This window comes from Rhinoderma darwinii, chromosome 2 (genome assembly GCF_050947455.1).
Source record: "Rhinoderma darwinii isolate aRhiDar2 chromosome 2, aRhiDar2.hap1, whole genome shotgun sequence".
Classification (NCBI taxonomy): domain Eukaryota; kingdom Metazoa; phylum Chordata; class Amphibia; order Anura; family Rhinodermatidae; genus Rhinoderma; species Rhinoderma darwinii.
Genome location: NC_134688.1, coordinates 187846981 through 187859205, shown reverse-complemented (window position 1 = coordinate 187859205; position 12225 = coordinate 187846981). Strand labels below are relative to the sequence as shown.

The following is a 12225-nucleotide window of genomic DNA, read 5'->3' as shown; positions in this document are numbered from 1 at the left end:
AAAAAACGCTCAGCGTGAACCCAGCCTTGTGGATTTTTTAAATAATATACTAAAGTGTACCTCTAATTATGAACAAAAATCTGCTATGGTTAGTTATGCAATATATCTACCTAGAGATGAAATTCAGGTTTACCTACCACTAATGGGAGCTCGCTGGATAGGGTTTTATAGATCTCCCATTGAAAGTAATGTTAAACCTGTCTTCGGTTAACTCCCAAGCTCCCTCTAGTGGCGGCTGCTGCAGGCAGGCTGAATTTTATCATTGTAATGCAGAAGGCTACAGGAATCACAGAAGATTGGGGACATACAATTACAATGGGAAAATATTTATATTGAAGCAAACATATGGTGCTTCTTGGAAGGCTTGAGTTAAATGCACACATTTTGGACATAAAGTTTTTGGAAATACACTTCACCAACAGTAAATAAGTCTTCTAACTTGGCCTCAATATTCAATCTGAATGTGTTACATTTTAGGATATTCACTTCATTGTTGATTCACAATGATTCCGTGTATCACAGAACTCTAAACGACTTTATTTTTTGTCTTTTTTTTTTTTGTTTTTTTTTTCAGATGAAGCTCAAAAATTGTTAAAAGATTTAAATGACAGAAAATCTCTTCAAGTGCCAAATATTTACTACCATATGCCTCATTTATTAAACCACGAAGGAAGCCTCCAGCCTGCTGTGCAGGTTGGTCTTGGAAGAACAGGAGGTATGAACTTCCAAGATAAATGCATAGCTCATATCTGCCAAAACCATCAATTCACTGTGTTTTTCTCATATTTCTTTTTATTCTGTCTCTGTGTACTTTTTTCTCTCATTCCTGTTTATCCCTTTCATTTCTGTCTTTCCTTCAACAGGCTAATTTTGTCTTTTACTTAAAGGGTTATAATTTTTATTTTATCTAGCCCTCTTATTCTTAAAAAAAAAAAGTATATCCCATACAATTCTTAGATCAGGTGGCCTTAGATTTCATATTTGTCAGCTGATCCCGAATTTTTCCTGAGATTGGTTGTTTCTGCTGAATTGAACTATGAGCATTAGGTTATGAGCAGATCCCACCAAAATTTACTATATCTGTCCACCTTTAGGCAGCGGTATGCTTAGCATGTCTATATAAATTGTCTAAACCTTTTTCGGTGTTACGTGGTACTGTATCATTGGCTCCACTTCTAGTTAAAGGGTTTGTCCGGTTTCAGAAAATTACTTTATTAATTAATTACTCTTGTTTTTCAACATCTCTGCTTGTTGTTGTTCAGTAGGATCATTCATTGTTTACTTCCAGTGGATAAAATTCTGTCCACGGTCGTGTGATGGACACACAGGTGCACAGCTCGTTACAGAGCTTGTCTTCTAGCGAGCCAAGCATCTGTGTGTGAATTAATACAGAAAGTATATTGGAAAATTGTTTAACTTTTAATTATACAAAAAATAATTTGCTAAAACCGGAATGATTATTTATCTCCAATGATAAATTCTGTCTAGCAGAGTGGACCTGTCATATTCCGGTGACCGATCCGCTTTAAATTGGGCTTCACAGATTAGTCCCGTTTTTTATAAATATAGCCTCTTGCCTAATCTGTAATTATTTTTTTTTTAAGTATGTATTTTTTATTTTCCAACAATTACAGACAAATGACCAAAAATTCAACATGTCCCATGGCAATAACATCTCTGAACATTGATATCAATATGTTGCAGAAAATATAGCCTACAAGTCATATAAATTATTGCAAAGGATCCTCGTTAGCGCGGTACGAGAGATTTTACCCCAAAAACAAAGGAAAAAATGTTCATAGGACATGTAACACATAAAGGAAACTATAAAGAAAGGTGAAGGGAAGGATAGAAGAGGGAGGGGAGGGGGGGAGAGAGAGGATGGACACGTGTATCCACCAGCAGTACCACAATTCCACACTGGTGTTTAAGGAATCATAGCCTGATTGGTGTCACACCAGACAACTGATGCTCCAGGTACCAGCCTAATCTGTAATTTATACAGTAGATAAAAATCACACCCTGTGCTAAGTGTTAACTGTTTGCTATCAGAAACCATGGTCTATGACATGTTGTTTATCCTCTTCCCGACATCCGCCGTATATATACGGCGCTGTCGGGCAGGGGTTCCCGCAACGTGCAGTAGAGCCCGCACCATTACTGCTGGGTGTCAGCTGTATATTACAGCTGACATCCTGCTGTAACGGCCAGGACCGGAGCTAGTCTCAACAGAGAGCACAGCATCTGAGGGGTTTTGAGCCGACCAGCAGCCCAGCGACATAATCGCATGGTTGCTGATGGTTGTTATGGTTTTGGCCTCCGCTTCTGCCTTGTATGCCTGCGGCAGGTCCACATAGGCTTGCTATCAGTGAATCACTGACTGCTCTAATACACTGCACTACGTATGTAGTGCAGTGTATTCATAAAGAGATCTGAGGTGCAGGCATTCAAGTCCTCTAGTGGAACAAATAAAAAAAGGTAATAAAAGGTTGTAAAAAAAAAAAAGTAAATGATGATAAAAGTTTGAAGTTAAAAAAATCCCAAACTATTTTTTTTTCCCATAAGTCTATTATTGGAAAAAATGAAAAAAAAACACATAAAACTATTCATAATTGGTATCGCCGCGTCCGTAACGACCTAATCTATAAAACTGTTACGTAATTTATCCCGCACGGTGAACGCGGTAAAAATAATACGAAAAAACAACACTAGAATCGCTGTTTTTAGGTCACATCTCGCGCAAAATGCTGTCACATACTCCCCCAGTAACTTTATCGAAGTGTCTTGAGAGTGAATAGACATCGCCTCCAGCCAAGACGCGATGTCTATTCACACTCCCGACACTTCGGTAAAGTTTCTGTGGAACTTACAGCACAGAGTGTCATTACAAATGTTGGGGTGCATTTTCTTCTTTAGTCTTTGTGGAAATGTAAAAAAATTAGCTAAAACTACATTTTCTTTGAAAAAAATGTAGATTTTCACAACCTATTTTCAATCTCTGCAAAATACATGTGGGGTCAAAATGCTCACTATACCCCTAGATAAATTCCCTGAGGGTGTAGTTTCCCAAATGGGCTCACTTTTGAGGGATTTCCACTGTTTTGGCACCACAAGACCTCTTCAAACCTGACATGGTGCCTAAAATATATTCGAATAAAAAGGAGGCCCCAAAGTCCACTAGCTGCTCCTTTGCTTCTGAGGCCGGTGCTTCAGTCCAGTAGCACGCTAGGGCCACATGTGGGATATTTACTCAAACTGCAGAGTCTGGGCAATAAATATTGAGTTACATTTCTCTGTTAAAACTTTCTGTGTTACAAAAAAAAAAAAGATTAAAAATGAATTTAAAAAAAAATTGTCTTTTTTAAATGTCACCTTTACTTTGCTTTAATTACTGTGAAACGTCTAAGGGGTTAAGACATTTTCTAAATGCTGTTTTGAATACTTTGAGGGGTGCAGTTTTTAAAATGGGGTGACTTATTGGGGGTTCCTAAAATATAAGGCCCTCATATCCAGTTCACAACTTAACTGGCCACTGTAAAAATAGCCTTTTGAAATTTGCTTGAAAATGAGATTTTGCTGCTAAAGTTCTAAGCCTTGAAGCGTCCTAGAAAAATAAAAGGATGATCAAAAAACGATGCAAATCTAAAGTCGACACATGTGGGATGTTAATTAGCAACAATTTTGTGTGTTATAACTGCCTGTCTTACACGCAGATACATTTAAATTGAGAAAAATGCAAATTTTTGTAATTTTTCGCTACATTTTGGTGTTTTTCACAATTAAATACTGAATGTATCGAGCAAATTTTGCCAGATTCGCTTGGATAGGTAAAAGTATTCCAAAGTCATTACCACATAAAGTGAAACATGTTGGATTTGACAAACGAGGCTCTGTCAGGAAGGTCAAAAGTAGCCACAGCGAGAACGGGTTAAGAAGCAAACTGATTTTACTAATAACATGTCATTGAGTAACTTGTTGGTAGGTTTTCTTATTTTTGGGTTGCTGGCTAGTTTTCAACTTTTTTTTGCTTTTTTGTTTTCTCCTATCAGTGTCAATTGTAATGGGCATCCCAACTGTAAAAAGGAAAGTTAAGTCTTATTTGACCGAGACTTTACATTCATTGATTGATAAATTGTCTCCAGAGGAAAAACTTGACTGTGTTATAATAGTCTTCATTGGAGAAGTAAGTACATCCTAAATAAATGCGTCTGTTTACCTGATCTATATTTATAGATGTATACATGACTGATGTGAGTGATTTTATGTGGTTTTTACGGCACAGCCTTTCTTAGAGTATTGTGAAATAGAACCATACAAAATATTTTTAGACAATAAAAATATTTCAAATCATTTAGCTATACAAGAGAAGCTAAAGTAAACACATGTTTTATTTGTTCTCTGACGTGTTATTTTTTATTTTTTTTTCCTAGACAGACCTTGAATACGTACATAGCGTGGTTGGCAGTTTAGAGAAAGAGTAAGTTCTATTGATAAATGCATATACATAAATAACATGCACTCAACAGTTAATTATTAGCCGGGATATTGATGATGGGGACGTGTTAGTTATCCATAATTGTTAATATCTGCTTTTGACGCTCTTCATAATACTTTTTAAAATTAGCTCGTGTTGGCAGGTGCTAGATTGTCGAATTTTTCCTTAAAGAGGCTCTGTCACCAGATTTTGCAGCCCCTATCTGCTATTGCAGCAGATAGGCGCTGCAATGTAGATTACAGTAACGTTTTTATTTTTAAAAAACGAGCATTTTTGGCCAAGTTATGACCATTTTTGTAGTTATGCAAATGAGGCTTGCAAAAGTCCAAGTGGGTGTGTTTAAAAGTAAAAGTCCAAGTGGGCGTGTATTATGTGCGTACATCGGGGCGTTTTTAATACTTTCACTAGCTGGGCGCTCTGAAGAGAAGTAACATCCTCTTCTCTTCAGAACGCCCAGCTTCTGACAGTGCAGATCTGTGACGTCACTCACAGGTCCTGCATCGTGACGGCCACATTGGCACCAGAGGCTACAGTTGATTCTGCAAAAATAACTACAAAAATGGTCATAACTTGGCCAAAAATGCTCGTTTTTTTAAAATAAAAACGTTACTGTAATCTACATTGCAGCGCCTATCTGCTGCAATAGCAGATGGGGGTTGCAAAATCTGGTGACAGAGCCTCTTTAAGGTGGTTTTACACGGGCAGAATTGTTATTAAAACTTCAGTACTGTTCACTCGTAGTTTCTACTAATGTGGGTGGGTCATCTAAATTTCATGGTTAGTTTCTTGCCTATAAAGGGAATTATTTCATATTGTTTGGGTGCACTTCTTAACCCCTTCCTGCTGGAGCCATTTTTCGGATTTTCACTTTTGGTTCCCCCACCTTCCAAAAGCCATAACTTTTTTTTTTTTTTCTGTCGATCTAGCCTTATGAGGGCTTGTTTTTTGCGTGAAGAGTTGTAGACTTTTACGGCACCATTTATTGCACCTTATAATGTTGTGGGAAACTGGAAAAAAATTCTTTATTATGTTAAAATTATGTTTTACTACTTCTACAAGTAAAAAACGAATTGTTAAAAATGAAATTTGCGTTTTGTCGCCTTATTCTGAGAGCCATAACGTTTTCCGTCGATTAAGGGCTTAATGTGGGGGAATAAAATAATAAATGAACAGGTACTCGCCCTGTAAAAGGCCCCAGCGCAAGCATAGGTGTAACCAGGGCCATCGTGGTTGTGGGCGCTTGGTAAAGCCATTGATATGGTACAATACACGGAGTGAAATGACTCATTTGGCCTCATTTAAAAAAACTGTCTAAGAGTAAAACTGGCCTTGTTGTCCATAGCAACTAATAACCGTGCAGCGTTAATTTATTTCACTGTTTTGGGAAAGTGAAAGCTGCACTGTGATTGTTTGCTATGGGCAATAAGGCTAGTCTTAGACAGTTTTTTTTTATAGATGCTTATAGATTATTTCCAATATATTGTAGGTAGTCACTGCTAAACACTCAGCGTCTGAGGGCCTGTAGGTAAACCGACCGATAGGAGAATGGTGTTCCTTCTAGATCGAGTGAATCAATATTTACAAGAGGGAGGCAGTTAGATATTGATTATGCAAATAAGTAACTCATAATAAAACAGGGTCACAATCTTTATACGTAGAAGTGAAAAATAGACAGGTAAGGCCTTGTTCACATGGTGTGTATTCGACCCATTTTTGCTGCGTTTTACGCAAAAAAAGTGTCAGGTCAATTCTTGGCACGTGAAACGCGCCAATAAAGCACCTAATTCCCATAGTCAATGGGAGTCCTAATTACGCGGCAAAAAAAGATGCGACAAAAACGCAGCAAAAAAGTGTCAAACGCCTGTATTCTAAAAAGCGTTTTACAAAAACGCTAGCGTTTTTGACACGTTTACACGGCAGGTTTTTTGAGCGCCGTGTGAACAAGACCTAATAGAGGCATGTGTGTAATATGTGCCATTCCCTGAATCCAATGTAGGGACTAAGACAATATGTAATATAATATGATAGACTAGATAGATGTACGTGACTCAGTACTGAGTTTTCTTATCTATTTAGACACGTTAAATTCTTACTAAGAAAGCACTTTTCTCTAGAGCCCCAATATTGGCTTCTGACTTGTTATATGTTCAGTTTTGGTTTTTTAGGAGTGTCTCATCCAGTCACTCACCTTAAATATTTGTATCTTTCCATTAGATTCTCAACAGAAATCGGCTCTGGTTTAGTGGAAGTGATTTCTCCGCCTGCTACCTATTATCCAGACTTAACAAATTTAAAGGAGACATTTGGAGACTCCAAGGAAAGGGTTAGGTATGTAATACAGAGGTAACACTATAATGTTACTCGAATAATTCCCCCCCCCCTGTAGGTAATGCCACCTAACGCCTCCCTTTAGAAGCAGAATCCCCGATCGGATCGCTCTGGCCGGGGGATTCCTCTTCTAGAAGAAGTTCCTGATGTCTCTGTCCATATATGGACCGTGACGTCAGGGGCTTCCTCTAAGATTTGGCAACGCCGAGGATTCCGCTCCAGGAGTAGCCCCTGACGTCACTGTCCATATATGGACCGTGAAGTCAAGAGCTCCCTCTAGAAGCGGAATCCCTCTAACAATGCGCTTTCCCATTAATGGCAATGGGAATCTTAAATCATGCTTTTTTTCAGCGAGTGAAATGTGCCAAAAGACTCGTCAAGTACATGCCGTGTGAAACAAGGCCTTATTTGTAAAGTGACAGCTGCAATGTCATTTTGTATACATATCCTCCATGGTTTTGGTGGTTGTTTGGGAGTTACAGCTGTACCCTCAGATTTGTATTTTTTAAATGCCCTTTTTTTGTCATGTATTGCCCCTTTCACAGAAGGTGTAAGCCATGTGGGGTTTAATTTGAGTCGTTTATACTTGTTACCTATAGGAATAAATTTTGCACTATAATAACTCAAAGTAGATTTGAAAATCTCCCATTTATCATTTGTTCCATTATTTGACATTAGTTCTTCCCAGTCCATATCCTGAATTGCCGCCCTCATCCTGGGGAAATTGGCTTTCTTAAAATTAAATGTTTTTGCCCTCCCAGCCTGCGTTTGTTTTTTACAGTATAGGTAAAATGTAACTATATTATGATCACTGTTACCGAGGTTTTCACGAACATTGACATTCCCAACAAGATCTGCATTATTAGAAATTACCAGATCCAACAGAGCTTCACCTCTAGTCGGGTCTTCCACAAACTGGCCCATAAAATTTTCCTGCAACAGGTTGAGGAAATGTCTTTATGTATTCATGTAATTTGAGTGTGATAATATATATTTATGCTGTTTATTTTGATCTTCTGTACAGATGGCGAACCAAACAAAATTTAGACTATTCTTTCCTAATGATGTATGCTCAGAGGAAGGGTAATTATTACATCCAGGTAAATATTTTTTTTGTTGATTTTGTAATCCATAGTTGTAGTTAAAAATTAACCCAACTAGCACATGCTTTAAACCATATTTTATGGTTTAAGCTTATTTTAACATCTTAATACTGCATATCTATTGGGCCTTAAAGAGGATCTGTCACCGGATTTGCAATACAAACTGCATGCATTATTAAAAAGATCTCCGACCTGATGAGACTGTACTTTGTACTTACTTTGAAAATCCATGCCGGATTTCAAAATAAGCATTTTATGAGACCAAGTATGTACATGAGACCAGTAGCATAACTATAGGGGTCACAGATTCAACCAGGCACCGAAGGCAGGGGGGTACGTTTCCCCCCCTGCACCACATCTGTTCACAATTACTATAGCAACTGTGGCCTATGTTGTGAACAACATGGGCCCCTGTTACTACAGGAACAGTATACTTTCCCCCTCCGCTCCTGAGTTGGGTCCTCATCGCGTTCAGGACTGTATGCGCAGTGCAAATAATTTTGTGACACTGAATCACGGTAGAATCCAGTTCTACGTCTGGAGATGAAGAGGACCTAATTCAGGAGCCGGGTTGGTAAGTACAAATATACTTACTACTGAGGCTGAAGCTTAATCTGTGTAATACTGACTATTGAGCCACTGTTTTTTAATCCTATCATGTGTGATACTGTCTGCTCGGGCCATGTATCCAAGCCTAGCATGTGTGATACTGTCTGCAAGCTTTGATATCTGAGGGTATGTTCACACGGCAAACGAAAACGTCCGTAAAATACGGAGCTGTTTTCATGTGAAAACAGCCTCTGATTTTCAGCCGTTTTTTATGCATCAAGCGTTTTTTATGGCCATTTTTAGAGCTGTTCACGGCTCAAGAAGTGACATTCATTTCTTTTTTTACGGGGCGTTTTTTTTATGCGCCGTTTTTACAAACGTCCGTGTAAAAAAGTGCCCTGTGGGAAAAAAACACAGTTTTTCTCATTGAAATCAACGGGCACATGTTTGGAGGCCTTCAGCCTTCGACTTTTTAGCCATTTTTCAGGGGTGTTTACGGCCCAAAAAACGGCTGAAAATAAGCCATGTGAACATACCCTTAGTCTATCGTGTGATACGGTCTGCTGAGAGAATGTATCTAATCCTGTCATATATTTATACTGTCTGCTGAGACAATGTATCTAATCATATCCAGTGGCGTAACTATAGGGGTCATAGTCTTATGTTGTCCCCGATATATCTATCTATCGATCTATCTCATGCTTGAGAAAGGCCCATGTGGGCTGAAACGTTGCACTGAAATTTGGGTGAATAAACCTTTTTTTCACTGAATTGGAACCTGTGTTGTGCTGCCTATTCGTTTGGAAATATATATATGTGGGACTGGAGTCTGAGGTCCTAAGGCTTGTGCACACACAACTACGCATACTTTGCGTTTATATGTGCTGCTCTTCCTTTTTCTATCTATCTATCTATCTATCTCTTTTAAGACCCAAGCCATGCCCCTAGCTGCTAGTGCTGCATCGATAAGTTATTTAAGAGACAGATAATTTTGGGGGACCCAAGAAGAACTTTTTCACCGGTGCCCATGAGCCTTTAGCTATGGCCCTCCATGAGACCAAGTATACGCATGAAGTAATCTCCATCTCCACCCACCTAGAGCTGACGAACTCCCATCACTGTCTTTCCTCCCACCTAGAGCTGACAAGCTCATATCGGTGTCCCTCCTTCACTGCACCATGGTAAAATCCTGCAGATGCGCAGTACAAGCTGCAGTCTCCCTAGCTCTGCAGTAAGCGAACCTGTCTTCCAGCAGCAGTTTTAGTGTGGAATTACAGCTTCTAACTTCATCTGCTTCTTTCTTTTACTTCATTGCCGCTTGTACTGAGTATGTGTGAGATTTTGCATGGTTCTGGGGAGGAGGGACACTGATAGGAGTTTGTCAGCTCTAGGTGGGGGGGGGGGGAGGAGATTGGGATTACATCATGCATATACTTAGTCTCATAAAATGTTCATTTTAATATCCGGCAGGAAAACTTTAAAGTGTACCTATACTTGCATAAAACTTTTGACATGTCATAGTGCAGAAGCGCTTAGGTGAGCACTGTGCCACATAGTTTCTGTTCGGCTCTACTCTGTTTTCCTCGGAAAGCCGCACAAACCGTGTACAGGCTCAATAGAAAGTATATGAGTCCGTTCACCGCTTTATCGGCTTTCCGAGGAAAGCCAAACAGCCGATCAGAAATGAAGTGGCACAACTCTCACTTCAGCTCTTCTGTTGCTTATTTTAGCCATCGGTGGGGGTCTCAGTTTTTTTACCTCCGCTGATCAAAATTTCTGACGTCACTATGACATGTCAAAAGTTTTATGAAAGTATAGGTACACTTTAAGAACGAATTATACTACCAGTCTTTCATGGATTTAAGTAATGGGTGAAGTGAGTACACCAGCTTCATCAAGTCTAAGAGATCTATTTAATAACGTATGCAATTTGTATTGTTCAGAAACGTCCCTGCAGAGTTATATGTGTTCACCAGCCGGAGATTTTAAGACGTTCAGTGGTCCGCAAATGGTTAATATAATTTATTTTATTTTTTTCCCTTTTTTTTTCTTGTGCTTTAACTTTGGGTGTGGGGGGGGACGTGATTTATTTATCTTTACACTACATATTTTCCCTGTAAGGGGGGCTAGTGTTTTTACGGCGCTGCATAATAATCCCCTGAATAGTTTCCGGAGTTCCACATAAAATTCACTGGCACGTCACTGCTGCACCTAGGTAAGCAAGTGTCGGGAACCACAGGCACAGCAGCGCGGGAGGGGGACTATTAGGCGAGTAAGGTCCATTTGTTCTTTTAGAGCATTTCCTGCAGCCAGTGAATTTTATGGGGCACTCGGGAAAACCCCTTAATTGTTTAAAATGAGTGTCGCACCCTAAATAATTAAAAATTAAACATTTTTATTCGAAATCATAACAAAAATGTTCTTGTGTATTGATATTTCTGTTGCATTCTTGGTATGGCGCCCCCTGGTGTCTTTTGATTTTGTCACCGGACATTCATCTAATCTGCCAACTCTTGACAGCCAGCACAATAGCAGGAATTGCTCCACAGCCTGTGTACAAGAGGATCCGGGTGGTGGGACTGAGCTATGGGCATGTGTGTCCGCCGGCACATGGATATATTAGATGGGCGTTCTGAGAGAGAATCAAACACGTGTGTAACAGCAATATCTAGACACAGAATGTTTTTAAATGATAGTAATTGAGAAATTGTTATGTTTTGGGTGATGTAACAGATAATTGTCATATTTCATCATAGGGAACCGGTTCGCTTACACATATCAATGTATTAATATTCATTTCACTGAATAAATAGTGAGAATAATGTCTTGTATCTTTACAGCTTGAAGATGATATTGTTGCCAAGCAAAATTACTTCAGTACGATAAAGAACTTTGCACTTCAACTGTCTAATGAAGAATGGATGATACTGGAGTTTTCTCAGTTGGGATTCATTGGTGAGGAAACGTTAACATTGAATTATGGACACACAGTATGCTGTACAGATAATAGCGTGAGCTTAAGACCTAATGCACACGACCGTGCAGTATTTACGGTCCGTAAATTCTGCACGGACAGGCCGCGGACTGTCATCCGCATTTGCGGACCATGCTCATAGTAAGAAGTATAGGAGCACGATCCGTAAATGTAAAAAATATGATATGTCCTATTTTCTGCGTCTCATTTCTACTGCCCGTACATATACGGGTAGGTATCTGTGGCCAATAGAAATGTTCTTGTATTTTATCCACAATTACGGGTCCGTTATTGCGGATTTAAACTACGATCGTGTGCATGAGGCCTCAGTCTGTGAGAGCTGAACCACCAACATTGTGATTTACAGAAATTTTACCCACCCCCCGCCAACATGTCGCATTTGAGGCTTTCACATTAAAGGAATATTACAGCAGACTTTGTTACTTTGCCTGCCACTCTACATAAATAGATCTAGACCCTGTGCTAAAACATTGTAAAGAACTTCACTCATCGAGTATACTCATTACATCACATTTGTAGCAGAACTCTGGCAAGTTTTAATGCAATTGACCCTAATTCACATGTGTAATAAGAAAATTCCTAAAATATGACCTGCTGGGAGTACTATAGTTGAGAAACACTGGCACAAACCTTACTTCTATTTATGGCTAATGCAAGGTATCTTCGCATATGCTGTAATAATCCCCATACATGACGTTGCGTGACATTGCCACGTGCTACTTAGGGTTTAATTTTGCTCTGTTTAGTGTATAGGT

At 39.1% G+C, this 12225-nt stretch overlaps 1 protein-coding gene across 3 annotated transcripts in view; it reads left to right on the top strand.

Moving 5' to 3' along the window:
* MGAT4A (alpha-1,3-mannosyl-glycoprotein 4-beta-N-acetylglucosaminyltransferase A) overlaps positions 1–12225 on the top strand; it is a 75170-nt gene that overhangs the window by 38466 nt on the left and 24479 nt on the right. For 2 of the 3 annotated variants that reach the window (XM_075852619.1, XM_075852618.1), the window contains exons 4-9: positions 575–715; positions 4050–4183; positions 4431–4477; positions 6710–6823; positions 7848–7923; positions 11316–11430. In XM_075852619.1, the coding sequence (XP_075708734.1) occupies positions 575–715; positions 4050–4183; positions 4431–4477; positions 6710–6823; positions 7848–7923; positions 11316–11430 (627 nt within the window). The remainder of the gene's footprint in view (positions 1–574; positions 716–4049; positions 4184–4430; positions 4478–6709; positions 6824–7847; positions 7924–11315; positions 11431–12225) is intronic. The other variant, XM_075852620.1, reaches the window with a different exon arrangement.